General features: G+C 37.0%; 1 protein-coding gene across 7 annotated transcripts in view; it reads right to left on the reverse strand.

Moving 5' to 3' along the window:
- The window catches only part of ROBO1 (roundabout guidance receptor 1), a 740,888-nt gene that overhangs the window by 15,724 nt on the left and 705,520 nt on the right, over positions 1 to 19,644 (reverse strand). For 4 of the 7 annotated variants that reach the window (XM_032989478.2, XM_032989473.2, XM_032989497.2 and 1 more), the window contains 7 exons: positions 18,503 to 18,529; positions 15,779 to 15,821; positions 11,937 to 12,091; positions 8,245 to 8,580; positions 5,679 to 5,786; positions 2,864 to 3,008; positions 2,303 to 2,554 (listed from right to left, as the gene is read on the reverse strand). In XM_032989478.2, coding sequence (XP_032845369.1) covers positions 2,303 to 2,554; positions 2,864 to 3,008; positions 5,679 to 5,786; positions 8,245 to 8,580; positions 11,937 to 12,091; positions 15,779 to 15,821; positions 18,503 to 18,529 — 1,066 coding nt within the window. The remainder of the gene's footprint in view (positions 1 to 2,302; positions 2,555 to 2,863; positions 3,009 to 5,678; positions 5,787 to 8,244; positions 8,581 to 11,936; positions 12,092 to 15,778; positions 15,822 to 18,502; positions 18,530 to 19,644) is intronic. The other 3 variants (XM_032989494.2, XM_032989487.2, XM_032989502.2) reach the window with 3 other exon arrangements.

The following is a 19,644-nucleotide window of genomic DNA, read 5'->3' on the forward strand; positions in this document are numbered from 1 at the left end:
AGCAATACTTCATTCACTCTATCTGATGCAGTGGTTCTCACTTTAACATTGAAATCATCTGCTATCTCACTAAATCTTTATTTTTTTCTCTGCTTGTCCACTTTCCAGAGCACAGATTTCTACTCCAGTTTGTTATACTTCTAGCAAGCTGACCAGACAGATAAATATTACAATACACCATCACCACCAGAATCACATTCTAGATGTCTGGTTCTATCAGAAATTGAGACAATATTCAGCAGAACTAGAAGTAAAGCTAATAAAAAGGATGAAAACCAGTAGACATTATTTTCACTATAAAATCACCATTTACAAACCCCCCCAAAACAATACAAAGAGGCACCACTCAGAATGTATTTTTAAATACTGTCACTCTACATTCAAAACAGAACACGCCCCCCCCCCCCCCCCCCCACCTCCAGCATGGGTTACAGCTGTTGAGCACAGTACATCCAGCTCCTAAACAGCAATGCCATGGGTCATATTAACAATGTTAGATGGAAAAAAAAGTCAGCCAATCCTTACAAATCAAGTAAATAGAATTATGTGAATCTTATTTTAACTAATGAGATGAATGTAGCAAAAAGAAAATAAGGTTTGGAAAAGTAAAATAAAAAAAGACAAATTTAGTCACTAACAAACCTACGACTTTCAGCAAAGATAGACTTAGCCACTGTAGGAAGAACAAAGTAAAGACACATTTTACTTTTTCAGACCACTCAATGGGTAAGCTGTATGCCCTAGAAGGTTAAACTGGAGCATCCTTCCAGATTCTTCTGCCACTACTTTTGAGGCATTTATGGTGACTAGCTGTGAGTTTCTGTGCTGAGCAAACCTTCTACTTTCTAGGCAGTTGCTGGCTGGTCATGCATGTTTGCATACATCTGCTCCAATGCCTATTCCATGCTGTATGTCAGTACACGTCCACTACTCTCCAGAACATGGTAGCTGAGGTTCTGGGAAGTTACTCACAACACATCACATACTTAGTGTTTCCTTTTCCATCAGTGTCCTGCTAGTTTAACCTCTAAATAACCCACAAAACTTAAGTGATTAAAATGAATACCTCTGTGCCTTAACATATCAGGGCCAATGGAAATTACATGAAAATATTACTAGCCACCCACTAATAAAAAGAGTGATTTTAAACACTCAGGAAAATAAAGGAAGAGAAGGAAGAGAAAAAGATACACAGTACAAGAAGTGCTACCATAAAGAATAAAGAAAATAAAACAAGGTAGACCAAGTAGAAGTGGAAAGCAAAAGTAAAAGCAGATGTAGGCCCTTAAAAAAAAAAAAAAAGATTAACAATTACCCCTTACTTAAAAAAGGGAAACATAATAAACTAACTTTTCAAAAACCATCTGGAAAATACATCCATACGTGTCCAGTAAGCTGTAATAATAAAACCAAAATTGCACAGTCTACTTGGCAAGATCAAATACATTTTATCATCATAGGCCTGTGTTTCACTAAAAATAGAAAGTATGACTAGAATATTGCAGGTAAGTTTGTATATTTGTGGCAACAAACAGTATGTGTAAGCCACTGGAGGAAAAAAAAAAAAGAAATATAATTCAGGATGGAAAAGCAGTGCCTACTTAACAAAAAGCAAGACAAGCAAGCTTCACACATAAAAAGCCTCATTCAGAATTCACTGCTTTATGGCTTTATGGCAGTGAAGCTGTGAGAGTGTATATGCAGAATAGTTTGTATAAAAAGCAACTCAGAGAAGAAACAAAATTTCCCTGTAACAAATATCTATCTTTATTAATGTTGGTCATTCCTTTAAATAAGGGTAGGTGGAAATGTTAAGAAAATTTTGCAAGCAATAATTTCCTGCATTAGGATTTATGAGAGGAGGAAAATCTATAAGTTATATAAATTATATATTTATATATATTCATACATATTGGTGACAACTTAATTGCACAGTTACTGTGAAATAATGCATGCTATTTTATGGTAATAATGCAGTAAATCTATTGGAAACAATGGAACTGTAATTATATGGTAAGCTGTGTTAACGATACCACTTTAGTATCCTGATGACTGTGAATTTAACTTATGTCAGCATCGTACGTACTGTAAAGTGATATACTACATTTCTTTCCACGGTATAAGCTACTTAATTACGTATTTCTTAGGTTACAAATAGCTCTAGCATTCTAGATTGGAAGTTAATATTTAACAGAATAACTATCATGGGGAAAATTGTGGCCTCACTGAATTCCACAAGAGCTTTCAGTGGGGCTAGGATGACTTCCGTCACATCTCTCTCGCTACATTTGCATTGACACACCTCCGGTCAGGTTGGTGTTGTATGTGTCCCAGATCCTCCTGACAGTCCTGTAACATGGGCTGGAGTTCTTCCTGGGGAGAGGGGGTGAGAGTGGCAGTTGACTGATGGCTATAGGAGACAGCGGCTGGAGAGGAAGCTGCTCCTCGGACAGGTGGAGTAGGACCTCGCTCGTCTTCTTCCTCTTCCTCTAGCTCATCCTGCTGCAGATACATCCTTGCAGGTGGGACAGGACAAGGAATTTCTTGGTCATAGCTAAAATTGATTTTTTAAGAAAATAAGGACTTAAATTTTTACTGTGTAATTAGCATATCTGATACACGTATAAAAAGCCCAGAAAAAAAATCATTGTTACACGTGCTCTTGAAAACAGCTTAGTAAGGATTTACTGAGCAGATGTACACTACTGTCAGCAAATGATCTCTAAATAGCCACGCTACAGCTAGATGAGGAGCACCAGAACAGTACTGAAGGAAGGTCTTGCTGCCAGCTTGCAGGGCAAATTACCGTTCAACTAACTAGTGATTGAAGTGAGAAATGGATGATTGTATTCATTTTTCTTACCTTTCATCCACTGAAAGACTGTAATCTTCACTATTGCTATGGGGAGGTGGATGGGCTGGAGGGGGTGGAAGAAGATCTGCCCAGTTCATGCCAGCTTGCTTGGGAGCCTTTGGGGTCCGAGCACCCTTCTTATGCCCTTGACTCCCTGTGATTAAAAAGCATTTGTAATGTTTTTAAGTATCTCCTCATCACTAGCTTTGAAAAACAAAATAACTTTAGTCTCTCCCAGATCCTCTTGAATTCTCTGGGAATTTACTGTTGTGCCGAGTTGGAATAAACTGGCATTCCTCCTTTTTACACCGATTTGTAATTGTAGCTTCTTTGCAGAATTACTCTATATTTTAGGCAGTTCAATTTAACCAGACACTTCACATAGCATGGAAAAAAGCACATGGGATACAAAACTTGAACTGCTAATAAATAGTCAAAATGCAGTAAAACCATAAATGAATTTTACAAGCAATGCCATTAAGAGTGAGCTTCCTACTTCTATTAATTACATTATAGATTATAATCTAAAACAAATGAGCTGGAGACATATTTTCTAAAATGCCTTTATACTATTTAATTGCTGGAACCTAAAATATAATATGATACAGATATGATCTATTAAAGTTCCACTGTTGCATTAAGCCACTGAATATATGTAATTTGTACTTGTCCACTGAAACATTTTAGGCACAATGAAATTACTACTTTTAGTTTAAATGGCAGGTGCAGTTGAAAATAATTGCTGGAATAACTAAAATAACAGAAAAAAGATTGATGAAGTATGGCACAAATGTTTTCAACTACTATTACTGGGAAATTATAGCTCATAATAGAACAATGCAGCTTTCACAGTTCCAATAACTTTGAATAAGACCAATTATTCAGGTGGTCTTGAATTTTAACTTTGGACGTGGCTATGATGAGAACTGACTCTACCATTGCTCCTTGGTATACAATTTCAACCTTGTTATTGTTACTTCTTTAATTGTAGATAAAGTCACTGCATTTTTGAGTCTGTTTTAGAATCCTTCCTATTTCTCTCTTCAACTGAGGCATGGTTTTATATTACCATAGTTATATATGATTAAATATGTTGCAGTGGGATTTAGGAAGCTTGTTTTTCTCACTTCTACTGTCGCAGATTTTCCATTCTTATGCACAGTAGTTCTGTTTATTATTGTCCCACATTAGCTGCCAGATACAAATATGTTTTAGGTATATACAATTATTTTTCTGGTATCTCAGTATGTCAAGCAAGACCCTAACTATCCCAAGGCAACTATCATCTGCATTCTCTACCCTAAGCATCATGATATATAGTAGTTCAGCACAATTAATTTATTACTCTGGTCACCTTGCTTCATTCCTGTTGAAGTCTTTGGTATAGGACTATAAATTTTTACCATTATGAATAACCATAATAGGTGTCAGCATGGAGAATACGACCTTCTCATTTTTAATTTGCATGGGTTCATACCCCTGAGAAGTTTCACACCAGATTTCAGGTTTTAACATCACTGGGCGCAAGCTCAGCACCACATCCTGATGCTGTAGGTCTTGGAATGGGCAAAAGGCTGGCTCCCACAAGAACACCCCTGAGCAGCTGGGAGAATCAGGAGCTGTGCTTATGCCACCCCAGTCACTGAGAACTGAGATCACCCAGAGGCACAGCAGGCTCACCTGGGTGTTTATGCCTGTCCTGTGCCTCACTCACAAGCAGGCAAGATGGAGTGCAGGTTAGGATTAAGGCAATGGGACTATCAAAAGCAACTGCAGAACAAAAGGTGAAAAGAAAGTCTTTGTCTTCATTAGCAGATGTAAAGTCCAGGGCACTGGTGATTGCGACCATAACTCACCCTGTAATTGGCTTGATGTAAATAACACAGGCTAAGTATCAGACTGACAGTAAAGCCCCAAAGCGAGTCTATGTGCAGTTTCTGGTTTAGCTCTGAACACTTCACACATCTCTACCAGAAATAAAAGCTGAAAGTGAACAGGTTGTACCACAATAAGAAGCAATAACTTTTGAATTAAACCATATTCTCTGGTTATAAAGCACAGAGTGCAATTTCAGTGCCCTGGTCAGCATTCTCCAGCACAAAAAGCTGTCTTGTTTCAAGACTTTTACAAAGGACTTTTAGATATTTTGCATAAGAGATGCTGATGAGAAACAAAATTGAACTTATCTACTGCCCACATCTGTATAACGTACAAGAAGTTTTGGCATATAGCCACTGAAATCTATAAAAAAATAATGTATGCATACATGCTTTTTTACTCAATAAAATGCATGGGTTGTATTTAAAAAATGAAAAATGTCTTAAAGCAGTTCTGTTAGATATCACTCACATTTTCTGGTATCTTGAGACTGTTCATGAATAAGGTTTTTTTGGATGAGTAGACCCAAGAGATGGAAAAGAAGTCAATAAAGTACCAGGAAGTTATTATATAAATTAAAATCCTTTTTTTTTTGATACAGCTGAAAAGGAATTTCTCTGACTTGCCCATCTGGAGACCATAATGTTACCTTGCAGGTCACTAACATTAGGAGATACAACTTCTATTTGATTTCATGACTTTCACAATTTCGGACAATCAATTACTTAATTGACATTTAGATGGCACTAAGCAATCATGAAGATGGAACAGAAATATAAGCACCTGTTGGGACAGTTTTTGTGCTGTTTAACATCCCTGTGCTGTGTTCCTGTCAGTGGGTTCCTCCCTGTCATCCCTTCTGTAAGTCTAGTAGCTAGTGTTAACCATGCCTAGAGCACCCAACTACCAAAACCCCTAAAGTTTGGAAAACATTGTTGATACTCACCAGAGGTACTACTGCCTCTGTCTGAGCTATTGTAGGATCCACCTGTATTCTGGTCGTATGACTGGTTGTACGGAATAGTTGGAGCAATGTTGTCATTTACCCGGTAATCTGCAATTTTAATAGAATAGTTAATGCTACCCTTTAGAAACACATCTACTTTTATATACCTGATTTACAACACAAAGTAAGATCTGAAAATAGTGAGGAAGAAATAAAGCAATTTTTCGAAAGGAAAATCATCCTATAATCATGCTTCATTTATCTTGTCTCTAATTGTAAGTTTAAGGAAAATCATGGGAAATTAGCAGCTCCACAGCAAAAATGAAGTAAAATGAAATCCTATGCACAGGGTTGTCGCAATGCCTCTGCAATGATTAACTCTCAATGGATATATATATGACCTGTGTGAACATTTTGCATACGAATAGACTGCCACCTTGATTGATTTTCCACGGTCTCTGCTTAATTTACGCACGCAGGGCAGCCAATGGACTGTGGTACCTACTTTTTGTATTTCAAAGGTGACAAACCCACATAGAAGTCAGCGCTGTATTACAAGGGCTGAATGATCTGCTGGAGCAACAATGCAGCTCCACTGAATTTGGTTTACAACAGAAGAGGTCTTTGTTTAACGCCTGCTGGCTCCAAGAAGATTTCCATTTACATTGGGTCACGCAGGTTCTAGCTACAGGCAGGGCCTTGTTTTGCTAATGGTTGTTACCGTAACTTCCTCCTCCAGTTCCAAAGCACTTGATATACATATGTTACTTTTAGATCTAGATTTGGCAACCAGATCTGTTAAACTTTATCAGAAGTAAAATACTCATTTGACAGAACAGTACTCTCATGCCAAACAGGAATTACAATTTACAGAGAACAGAAAGGAGCTGAGTTGCTCGTCATACAGCAGATGAAAACTGTGTCATAAACCAAACCACTGGACATAAAGTAGTGACAATGAAGCACAGCATGTAACTCATCAAAATGGTTCTTTCCCATCAGAAAAGGTATAGGTATAATCATCAGCAAGATGGTTTTGACTTAGGAAATGAGAAAACCAAGATCAGAATATTGACTCATAAATAGCAAATCAAAACAAAAATAAACAAAACTAAGAATCCAGTCCCCATCTGCTGCAGAAATGTTTGTGATAATGTAAGCATGGGAAAAAGAGCAAAATGATAAATTCCACACCAGAGTGTATTCTGTAATATCTTCTCAGGCTAGTTGCATTCCAGAGACCGCGCTGAAGCCCTACATACCGCATATGTTTACACAGAGGATAAACGGTAAATCAACAGTCTGAAATATATATATATGACTGTCAGCAGACAATGCTTTAAGGGGGTATTTCCACACTACAATATGCTAAAGAATATGCAGCTGTAATATACACAGTTTGAAAGATGCAGTATCTTCCAGGGCATAAAAACCAAACATGTTTTCATTCTAAAACAGGTATGTAACACATAGTTCATGAAAGAAAGCATAATTACAAAAAAATACAGCTTTCACCCTCTAGTAAGGAGCCACAAAAACTGAATTTTCTTTTGACATGTTTATGTCAAGGGAAGGTGTCACATTTTATATTGCCCTTTGAACTCCTCTGTGAGTAGATGGGTCCAGCAGAGAAATCAACATTCCTGTAATGAAAGGTATCTTTTTACTGGATAACTTATCACTATGCGATCATGTGAGTTTCAACAATCCATGCAAAAAGTTCCAAGTTAGAATGGGTCCAGTTCCTAAGGATACTGTTTTGCAAATCAGGTTATTAAAAGAGGTTGCATGGTAGCCTGGAGGACTAGCAAGAAATCACATACCTATTTCTTCCAACTCCCACACATTATATTAAAGAAACATGCCCTCAAGGCCACAAAAGTACATTCTGATGTTTCCCGTTAACACTGAAATCAATTTATTTTTAGCTTCTGGATCCACAGACTTCAGTCAGGGTAACAAAGGAATTTAGTTGCCAGAACTGTGTGCGATTGCATTGCCTCTCAATATGTGAATCGAAGGCTTGCTAGGAACAAGTCTAAAATGAATTGGATCACTCCATTTGTGTCCCCAGTGTACAACACAATACAATTTTACAGAGTTTGATATGCAAAATTTCATTCGTTTACATGAACATGTAGATTTAATTAGTCTCCATCCACGACTGGGAAGAGTGGGTTGACCTATTTAAAATTTAAGGTAGAGTATAATGTGACTACCATGCATCTGGCTTATGAATAAAATATCTGGACTCTGTCCTAACCAATCCCTTAACTACTATTAAATTTAAATTACTCTCAAATCCATAGGAAATGTATTTTATTTAACTCTTTTCTAAGGATACAGCTTGTTATTTTTTATGATAAATTCAGTATCTGAAGCTTATTGTGGTGCTAATTAACTTTCTGACACTGCTAACTGCAGATTTCTAAATCTAAAAAGGGAGAAGCCTAAAAGCACCACAGAAGGCTGTAACTGATGAACCTGAAAGCTTTAGACTCCCAGCACCAGAAGGTCAAGACTCCTCTGATGCCTAAAGAGGAGAAACAAGCTAAAAGCTCTTCACCTTTGTTTAATTTGTTTTGCTCCATAATGTTGTACTGTATGGGTGCAACCTCTTGCTTTTGCTGAACAGAGGGTTTCCAGTGTTTCTCATTCGTATCCCCGCTGCCATTGTTAACATTATTGCTGATATTTGACTGGATGAGTTGAGTGGTGGCATAAGGAGTGGGCTGCCCAGGCTGGCTGACAAATCTTCCGTCCTTTAGATTTGGACTATTGAAGGTTTTCATCTCATTGATTTTGTTGCTGAGGTCCACGTCACCATATACAGTTGACTCAGGCAACATCAGGTTTGTCTGCTTGTTGTCCAGCTGATTGTTGTAATTTGCTATACAATCGGCTAACCACAGAGGAAAGAAAAAAGAAAAGGTCATTCTGTTCGCTTACACTGTACTTTCAATGAAATTCCCTTTAAAAATTTTTTATTGCATAACTATATGGCCTGCCATCCATCAAGCAGAGACACTGTAATTAACTAAATAATTTACAGAATATTATTTACCTTATAAGCTAATGCTTCAAAAGTAGTGTTCGCTGTTTTGATTCACTGTAAATTCAGACCTTCTGAATTGTATTTACAATGACTTACCTTGCTGGGCTTTTTCTACAGTGGCCATATAAACATTCACATTTTTAGACATTCTTCTCAAAGCAGTATAGCTATCCAGTCAATAACTGTGATGAAAATAATTTGCATCAAATGGAAAATTCAACCAAAACTTAATAGTGGGAATAACTAAACGTGACAGTCATCTCATGTAATTTCAACAGCATTTAGATTTTCTTGTGATAAACAAATACAATCGATTTTTATAGAACAGACTGAAAAAATGATTACACATAACAGAATTAAAGAGAAACAGTACAACGTGAAGGTGACTCAGTACCCAGTAGCAAATCTTTATTTGATCATCGTTTCCTTGTACAATCTGGTTTGAATTGTACAACTGTACAATTTGGTTTGAAACAAAAAGACAAGAAAGGAATCTGGAATTCTGGCTAACTTTTAGTTGCTTTGGATATTGCAAAATAAGTAATAGCATAGTAACACCATTGTCTTGTATGATATATATCTATATATCTATATATCGTACAGACAGCATGAATTCATACTTCTAATAGTTATTGCATCATGAGATCACCACTTTTTGCATAGTGTAAATTAGACATGCACTGATGCTCTGGCCACTACTGTGTGAACCAGTGAGCCTGCCTTTCCATGTTCTCTTGCTTCTGTGCGAAGCAGTTCCACACACGTTTTTCCCTTCTCCATATCCAGTTCACTGGAAGAATACTGAATGGAGTAACATAGTCTGTGGGTCAGTAGTTATAATTAAGGCTTAGTGAAATTAGCATTCAATGATTATTAAGCAAAAATTCTCATTTGCCAGCTGATTTATGCATAAATAATTACATAACAATCACCACGAATATAGTTTTCCTCTTTAAAAAGACATGGTATTTATGCTAATGAGTTTTATTCAAAACCTGAAGTCCATTACCTGTGTCCACAATTAATTTACCGGAGAGGGTGCCAACTAAAACTTATGTGCAGAATTCAGGACTTTACCATTGTACTAAATGAAGTAACTACTAAATATAGAGGATGTTCAATTTTGAAAACACTCCCTAATACATACAATTTTTTGAGAAATATTTCCTGAAAAAGAGAAAAAAAACTACTGGAGGAAGAAAACCATTGATTCACATTTTTAGTGATTAAAGAACAGTCCCAGAACATGCCACATATAGCTTATCATTGCACATTTCATGCCACCCAGCTTGTGTTTTTTGAAGGTTTTACTGTTTGATATATTTTTCTTCCTTATGTGAGCCGTTATTTATTGCTTCACAGTCTTCAACTTCTCAATTTCTACATTTTAAATGTTTTAATTTCTGCTTTTTCTCTCATCTACTGAAACCATACTAGTCTTTCCTCCCTTCCAAGTCTACTGTATTATATCGGGCAATTATATATCTAGCATATTCTTCATTCCTAATACCTCATGGTTTGCTATAATATCCTTACAGAGTCACTTATAACATATAATTTGACCTCCATCTGTATTCAGCTACATCCGATTTATATGTAGGGCAATATGATTGATACAGTATATGCAGTAGGTACATTTTTGACAGACACTGAATTCCGCATACAAAGTACTTAAATAAAACTGGCTTACCTATATAACAGAGATTTATTCTGCTAAGATTTTTTTTATAGCATCTACTTTTAGAACAACCCATTCCCATTCTGTAGACTTGGAAGACAGTACTATACTTAAATTAAAAATGCACAGTTACTTAGCATGTTCACAGCTATAAAAGGGATACCCAACTCTGCTGCTTCAGAGCATAAGCCAAGCCCAAGCTGACACAATTAAGAATATTTTCCAGAACAGAAAAGACAACTATGAGCTTCTTGTCTGGCTCTCAAGCTCACAAGCTCTACTTGAAAGGAAGGAATCACTTTGCAACAGAACCAAGCTGAATATAAAAGCTAAATTGAGAAAGAACCCACTGCACCTTGTGACATGATTTTATATTAGTTTACAACCCTCAAAAATGTGCATTCTCTTCCTTTCCTGAATTCGTTAAGTTTCAGTTAATAGAACTTGGTACGTTTGCATGTGCCACAATAAAGTATCTCTGTATCAGAAATCTTTTTACATAGGTATTTGTGAATGTGATATCCTCAGGCAGAGTAAGATACAAGTCTCTAATGTTAAGATCTCTCACCTTCCTCTGAAGCACCTGGCACTGGTCACTGTCAGACAGCATATTGCAGGAGATGAATTACCACCATCACATTATGGCTGGTTTCACATTAATTACAGGAGGTAATGCTGTCTTGCACTTATGCAACTTCACTATAGGTAATCATACTCCCTCTCTGAAATGCTGGGAAATGCTACTACTAGCAAAAATCAGCTAGAGATACTGTTAGTTGAAAATACTCATTTTCATTCCTCACCAGTAACACGAACAGGGTTAAAACAAAAGGAACCTAAGGTCTGTTTAAAACAAAATGTGCAACAGTTAGCACTTTCAGATATATTTCCCCAACTGTGTTCCCATGGAACTCATGAGGTTTTCTTCAAGAGCACTCTGAGTCCTGCCCAAGCTCATGGGAACTACCACTTAACCTAACATTTCATAATTGCCTTTAGAGTGTGAAGTTAACTTTTTTATGTACACGCCATAAACAGAAAACCAGGTATCAATTTTTGTACAGAATGGCACTGCAAGGGAGGTTTTGAATGTGCCAAAGTAGACTGACTGTCTTGCAAGTACTGTAGCAATGTTTTATTTCATGCTTCTCATCACAACTCAACCAGAAGGAAAATCTCACTAGTGTTGTTTTGGTACTTCTTCTGCATCCAAGCAACAAGGATGTACAGAACAACCTAAAAATTACCTTATCTGCTCTTTTTCAGATGCTGAAACATTAGTTCAGTGTGACTTTTGATAATATAAAACTTTGCATGGACCCCGTCAGCCTACAGCTTGCTACAACTATCCAAAGGGGACTGAAAAAAGGGATCCAAAAAGGGACCAAAAGCATAATCGTGACATAAAGGAGAAACTACTTATGCATTGGAAATAAAAAACCCAACAAACCTGTACACTCTCTCGGGTATTAGAAGTATATACTCTGTAAAGAACATTCTGTAGCAAAGTAGAAATATATCTAACCTGGTCGACTGTATGTTGTAAGGTTGCTGTCACTGTTTCCGTTGCCAGAAGTGCAGCAGTTGATGGAGCAGTCATTGTGGTTGTTCCCTGTGTTAGGCCAAGTATCTGCTAGCCACGGCTGAGTGGCCGGTTCACTGATGTTTAGGAGTCCTGGCCTTTAAAAACAAAGCTTGGTCATTTCAAAAATTAAACAAAAGCATTTTCACATTGCAATTCTTCTCAAAAGGTTAATTATAAAACAGTATCACATATTTAAAGGCTTGAGCATTAGAAAATACAGCTTGATTCAATTATTTAATGGTTTCTAGTCTCCTATATAACCTGTTCCTTGCTAAGACACTCTGAAGTGAACAGCCACGGCCAGTATTAGTTCAGTTTGCTGAACTACACATATACGTTGGTATACAACCTTTACCTGTCATTTTTTTCTTTTTTTTTTTTTAATATTTTTCTGTCCCTTCTCCCTTTCTTAAAAGAAAACAAGGTAATAAAGGGGAAACTGGTGAGTCAAACAAACAAAAAATTCACACATGGAAGCAAGATGGATATGTGGAAATAAGAGCCAAATTTGGTTGTGAATACTCCCAAATTCTTGGTGATTTCTGAAGTCAAGTTCTCTTCACCATCAGATAGTACTGCTGTAGTGGATCAAAGGAAACAGCAGATTACAGAAACCTCTGTTACCTGGGGGCATTTGGATCTCACTGAGCATACTGACCATGTGATACATCTTTGTTAAAGAGTAAGCCACTGGCTTAATATTCATGTTGGTGGAACAGCAGCAGGTCCCAAGCAACTTTAAAGTAACTAGGAATTCTCAACACCTTTAAAGTATCCAGATATCACTGCTGCATACTGGCTGCATTTGGAATAAAGTATATTCCTGTCATCACCAGAAAGAAATAGCATTCCTTGGTTTCCAAGTTACTGAATTTTTCTAGTGAGTGTGAAAGATGCTCTGGTGAATGCTTTGTAGAATCATTGGTGTCTCTTCAGTTTTCACTCTCACAACGCAATGGCATGTTATAAAGTCCCATACAAGTATCATCCCCTAACAACTTAAAATTGCCTTTGATAACTAAGGTGCTTTTTAAAATAGGTAATTTTAGCCACTGTCATATGTATGTGTATATATATATATAAAGAACACAGTCTCTTTCATCACAGGATTTAACAGGCAACTTTCCATTTGAAATAGTGAAGAAACTAGACTCCATATTATCTGTGATGCTCTTCGAAAATAAAATATGCTAATCTTCTTAAACTGCGAGTTGAGAATACAAACTGCATGCAGTTAGTTGTGGGGGATATAGTCTGTCAGTGCCGCAGGCCTAAGTCGTAGTCTTAAAATGACATGTAAAAGATCTCTATATGTGTGTCTATATATATTTCTGTACTGCATATGTCATCTGACAAGTTAACATAGGAGGTGATGAGGCTTGACTTACTGTCAGGCTAACAAACCAGCCAATACACAAACACTGAAGAAGTATTTTTTGTAAATCTGAAATAAATGTAGAGCTATGTAGTCCTGTGAGCAGGCCAGATTATTTGAAATACCCTGCTTTTTTCTCCTGCCACTCTGTTCTTACAATGAAACTATACCTCAAGGTGTTTGGAGGAGAAAAAACCTTCCAGAATGTTTCGGCACTTTGAAGACCTGTGTACTGGATTTTTGGATAGAGAGTTAAAGGTCCTTTGCTTCTAAAATTTACTTTGCATTCACACCTGCTGTCATGTAAGAAATGTGGTGTGAGGTATATTAGTAGATGAAAACTCTATTAATTGGAGCCATTTACGAGGAACTGTAGACAAGAGATGTGTGCATTACAGCTCCATAGCCTGGTGATGATTTGAGATCATAACTTCCAAAGATCTTTAACCTCTGCAGCAAATTCCTTGAACCCTTGAATTACTATTCTGGGTCTGGGGTAGGGTGGACTGAGTAAGTAGCTGGGTGGGTGCCTAGCTGCTGTCTGGAGTCAATCCACCACCATTACCATTAACTGAATCCTGTCTAGCAAGGGGATTGCCATAGAAATGGTTTTTTTTTTTTTTTTTTTCAGCATTGCAGAAGTGGGGATTATGTGGAAATACAACACTGTGACATTTTGAATTCTGAATAATGCTTTACCATGCTCACATAACTGTACTTGGCAAAAATGTTAAACCTCTCCAAAACATTGCAAACAGAATGTAAGGAAGTGAAAACCTTAGGTTTGGAAATCAGAGGAAGATTTCATATGTAAAAGTAACATTTTTTTTTTTTTTTAAATTGCAGAAGTATGTTTCATATTCTACAAAATATGGTACATCATTCATCCTGTAAATGCTATATATGGAAATGAACAAAAGCAGCATAGATGTTAGTACCTTGAATCAATTACACTGCTAGATTGTGGCACTGTTCCTTAAAACTAGGACAGTAAAAAATTATGCTGCTTCTCTAGCAGTACCAAAATGACAGTATATGATGTAGACACTTCTGGGTTCATTTCTGTCCTCAGAGTCTATGTGAGTGTGCTTTGTCTAGCTTCTGCTATGGGAAGAGCAAGAAAGCACAGTGGCACAAAGAACACAAAGGATGTTAACTGTGTATCTTTTAGAACAACGTTGTCAGGGAGAAAGAGGGTTCATCTCTGTTCTCTCTTATTTTTTCACTATCCTGGGGTGAAGGCAGCAACCCAGTGGTTTACAGATTTCTCCGTTCAAAAAAATCACATGGTGACTGTTCTAGAGGTTTTCCTCCATGGTTTTATGGCTATGACAACACAGCAGCATACAGTGCTGGACAATTGCTGTTAACATGCCAGGTTCAGCAGCAGCAGCAGAGTAGCCTCGCCTCTGCACAGCATTCAAGTAGACTGGGAATGTTTAATTTTATGTCTAATCTTTACCATTACAGAGGTTTTGTACAGTCTTGCAAATTAGGAATCACAAGATGCCACCTGTGAAACAGGAACTGATATAGGAATTTATCGCCCAGCTGTTCCCTCAGATTTTACAGTTTATTTCAGTGCCATGCCAGATCTTTAACTGAGATGCTTATAAAAAGGGCATGCTTGAATGCGACCTAGAAAGAAACCCAAGGTGTGCTACTGAAGTGCCACTGCTTGATTTGCCTTTTTGCTAAAATCATTATTTTGCCTCCTGAAGAAAACTCAACTTCTACACAGAGAACATATATTGCTGTTTTGTCCATTGCCCTTCATTAAGTAATAATGCAAAACCAGTAAACATGTTTTAGTTAACTCTTCAGTCTGGAATGCGCTAGATTCTCAATACGAGGGGCTTTAAATTTAAAATCTACCTGTTTCTCCCTCTTTCAGTGCCCTGTCTCTTATAAGTGATGCTCTGTTTTACATTCACAGCAAGACTTTTTCTTAAAAAGTCACCTTATAAGCCGTTTGTCTTCAGCAATTTTTTCCAATAAACGTTTTATTTCTTTGTAGTATTTGCGAACCAGCTATATTTCTTAATCTTCATAAATGCCACGACTTAATTACTTTTATTATTCTCTTAATCAGCTGGCAAGCCAGGACTTTATTTTGAAGTTAAAGCGCTCCCTCTGCTGCTTATTCTTTGAGATGCAGTTTTTACAGGTTAACACAGCTGAAAATATTACAACTCATTCTTTGGAAATCAACCTCTCAATTCAAACCATATACCCTTTTTCTACACAGAAAAAATATATGGCCAAAATGTATACATTAATAAAATAAATTAAAACATATCTTTGCAAGTGATTATTCTGCCATCTCTCATAAGAACAATTGTACCCCTAGCATCCTTAAATTTAGTTGTACGCAATTTATAGCTTTAAAAATAAAGCACATAATTACCTGCCTCCACTGCTTACAGCCTCTCCTCCTCTCTGATACGTTACTGAAATAGTTAAAGATAAAAAAAGGAAATTATTTAAAACTCATAAAAGACTCCGTCAACAGCAGTATTAAATTTGCCTTTGTTTCATCTTAGCCAAGACAAAAAGCGTGCATCGTTTATACATTAATTCTGATTCTCATTCTGCAAGCTGCTACTTCAAATGCAAGTTTATACATAATATTTGTGTTGCTTGATAACTGCTAGTCTTAGCTCCAACAAAGTTTTATATTTCAGTTCTGTTCTGAAAAACACAAACACACACATGGATCACTTCAGAAAGCAGGAAGCCATACATCAGGTTGAACTTATCCTTAACATAACTCTGCTGACTTCAGTGGAGTTACTCTGTGGAAGAATTTAGGTCATATATTTATTTCATGAATGGCTATATGTTAAAGCTTTGCTCTACCTTATTATTTTGGTAAGATTAAAGAGGTACCATGATTTTATAACAGACCTGACTTCCAATGTAAACAATGGCTCATTACAGCTGAACCTACTGCAAAAATACATGCTCTTTCAGAATCTTACTGCACTACACTCATAGAACAAGCACACTCAAAGTCCACAGAAGCTTCACATTTGATTACATTTTGCAATTGGATTTACTAATGATACTTTTTAATCCAAAAATTTAAATGTATAAATCTTGGTAAAAAAAGTCTGGCAGAAAGAATACTTCCTAAATTAGAAGGAACAGTTTTGCTAGCATTTCAGAAGCATTACTCATTAACAAAAGTGGATGTCCACATGCATTTACTTGTTGGCATGGATTGCATATCCTTCAGAGGAAGCATCATGGTTGAAAAGATACTTTTTAGCTAAGCAAACACCCAAGAAGAAACAGTGCTGTGAATTCTGCAGGTTTGCACTGGGTTTGGCAAAGGGTTAAGGAGATTGCCTTCCTGCAAATGCTGATGCATTCTACATTTTCCAACTAGGAATGTGTTGAAAAAAAGCAGCCAAATTCTGCTCTTTAGAAGAACTCCAAACTGGGAGTCTGCAAGAGAGAGATAAATGCTGGCAGTGATTACAATAACAGGATTAAAATGTAGGATGCACTGCTACAGGTAAGACTTTTACTTTAGGTAATGCTAAGGAAGATGGTCTGGTTCCATTTAAAGTCAATGGAAGTAATGACTGGAATCCTGGATTGAAAAGGGATTTTTTTTTTTCCCCTTTAAATCTTTTACATACTTTGTGTTTTTTCCAATTTCTTCTTTAAAAATCTCTGCTATTTATTTTGCTGCTCTGACCTATCTGATGGAGCCCTGTTATTTTCTTCTAGTGTTAAGAATCCAACTGAGAAAATATGTTATGTAACCTACCAACCTCTGCAGAATTCCAGTAGTGTGCTACAATTGTGATTGCAATAGAAGCTCTCTGTTAAACCAATTAAAGTAACAGCAAAATAATAATAGTTTGAATTCGTCTCCCCTGTGGATCTCAAAGGACTTCAGAAACATTAAGGGCCGCTCTGACTCACGCTAAACACTAAGCAACTCCACTGAACCTAGTAGGATGACTTTTGAAACAAGATACTATTCAATGTGATTAAAAGCCCACGGATAAGAATCTAGCCCATTACGATTAGGTCTGTGTGGATGAATATGGACAGCCATGAGATTACTTCATCTGCAGTCCAACTCGGAAGGATGTAACTCAGCTGCTGCCCAGAGACCAAATCAGTACAGTGCTGGTTGTGAGCTAATGCGCCCTGCTCATTAGTGTGCAGAGGGAGGGAGTAGGTGGTTTGTAACCTGCCTGGAGATACACATTCTGCAAGTCTCATAGACCTCTTGTGAAAATAAGGGATTTAGAACAAAGGAGGAAGAAGCAACCTATCTGTTCACTCAGGCTGTAGCTGGAAGTAATGCATGCGCTATACTGGTGCATCCTGAATGTGCTGAGTTGTATCTACTGTAGAGGAAGAGCCGCTGAGCTGCCAGATCATAGGACCGCCTGAAGGTCAGCTCTACAGAACAGAAAGGCTCTCATGGACTTTGGTGAGCCCAGGTTATGTCGTATTTTGTACAATTCTAAGCAAAAAGAAATAGAGGATGATTTTAAATTCACTCTGAATTTGAAATGCACGTCTCTATGTAGAACAGGATGATTATTTTAAAATTTCATAGCACAAATACAGTTTAAGGCAGCAAAAAAAGAAATCTAACTACTGTAACACTTTGATGTTCTGCATCTTCTAAGGCAGGCAACTCCTAGGTCACTGGATTAATGCAGGTTCAGAGGAAAGAAAAGCAGCAAATGTTTCACCAACTATAATCCAACTGAATCCCTTTCAAGTCAGCATCTGGGCTCTGCTAAAATCATTCCTCCTCCATCAGAAGCACCTTCTGCATTGCTAGATGCAGAAGGCCACACTACTCCATTCATAATATGCAAGAAGGGAGTCCAGGTTGTACAAACTGATGGGATCATGCTACCAAATGGCATGCTTGCATCCAACGGTATGCTACAGAATGGTATGCACAAACGGGAAAGCATGTCAGCTACACAGCAATTATACACTACTTAGAGAACAAAATAATGATACTGGTCATTAATGAAATTGTTTTAAAAAACCTTCAGAACAGCTGGGCTGGTTATGTCAGAAAAAGAGAAACAGTACCACAAACACATGCTAAAGTAACAAAGAAAGGGGGAAAAGTGCAAATATATACCTGTTGGTGTGAAGGTAAAAGACGGGACTGAAAAATCAAAACAAAATACAAACTGGTTATTAAGCTGAAGAGAGAAAGGGAAACATACCACATTAGTATAAATCTAGCAGACAGCTGAACATAAAACAAATGTATATAACTAACCCAGTAGTTCAGTCACATTAATATAGAAATAAATTTGCAATTCAGAAAGAAGCTTGTCTCTGTGGGTACTACTCTGGGGAAGAAAAAAAAAAAAAAAAAAAAAAAAAAGCTTGATATTCTATTGTGTTCCTGAGGGGACCAGACTGGTTTAGCCTTTCAAATACCCCTCAGTTTGGTATTTGAAAATTTTCTGAAAATCCTAGCACAAACAAAACCCCCACATTGTTAATCATTTTAGAATGCAGAATGACAAATTCCTTAACAAAGCCTTATCAAGGTCCTATTGAATCTTATCTGCAGTTCACTAAGTAAATGCTCATTATGCTGAACTAACAGGCACACTTTTCAGTAAGAAAATAATGATCATATAAAGGAACAAAGAGAACTGCTGTTTTACTGTCTCTGAATTAAGAACGGCACCAACTCTCGTTGTAATAAAGGAAGTAAAATCCACTGCAGCAATTAATTTCTGTTTTCATAGAGGAGACTGTTAAACTGAGTTATTGTGTTCCTTAAATAATCACAAAAAATAGGTGAAAGATCTCCCTAGATATAACGCCTTTCCACCTTTCAACCCTTGACTTTAAGGGGGAAAGGTTAACAATGGAACAATGACATTGCTTGACAATCTTCACTCTCATAGCTACTATAAATCCTCTTTGGATCAATAGGGTCTCTAATCGAAATACAGAGCACTAGCATCTGCTCTTCCTATTAGCACATGCTCCCCCTCCTGTTGACAAGACAGTATAGTTTTTCTATCACTGATGGGCAGAAAAAGGCTAACATTACCCTTTTCAATATAATGACAGCAAAGAGAAATAATAAAATATTCACTGAAAGTAGCCTTGAAACAGAATTTGATCAGCAAACCTGGCACAGAAAGGAAAGGTTCTGGCTAAGAGAACAATTGATTAATTTAATTCTTACAGTAACTCTGATTTTGGGGGGAGGAGTCCAGAGTGTCTTCTTGCTCTAGTTTAGCATATGTTGTAGTT

This window comes from Tyto alba, unplaced genomic scaffold (genome assembly GCF_018691265.1).
Source record: "Tyto alba isolate M040663 unplaced genomic scaffold, T.alba_DEE_v4.0 Super-Scaffold_14, whole genome shotgun sequence".
Taxonomy (NCBI): Eukaryota; Metazoa; Chordata; class Aves; order Strigiformes; family Tytonidae; genus Tyto; species Tyto alba.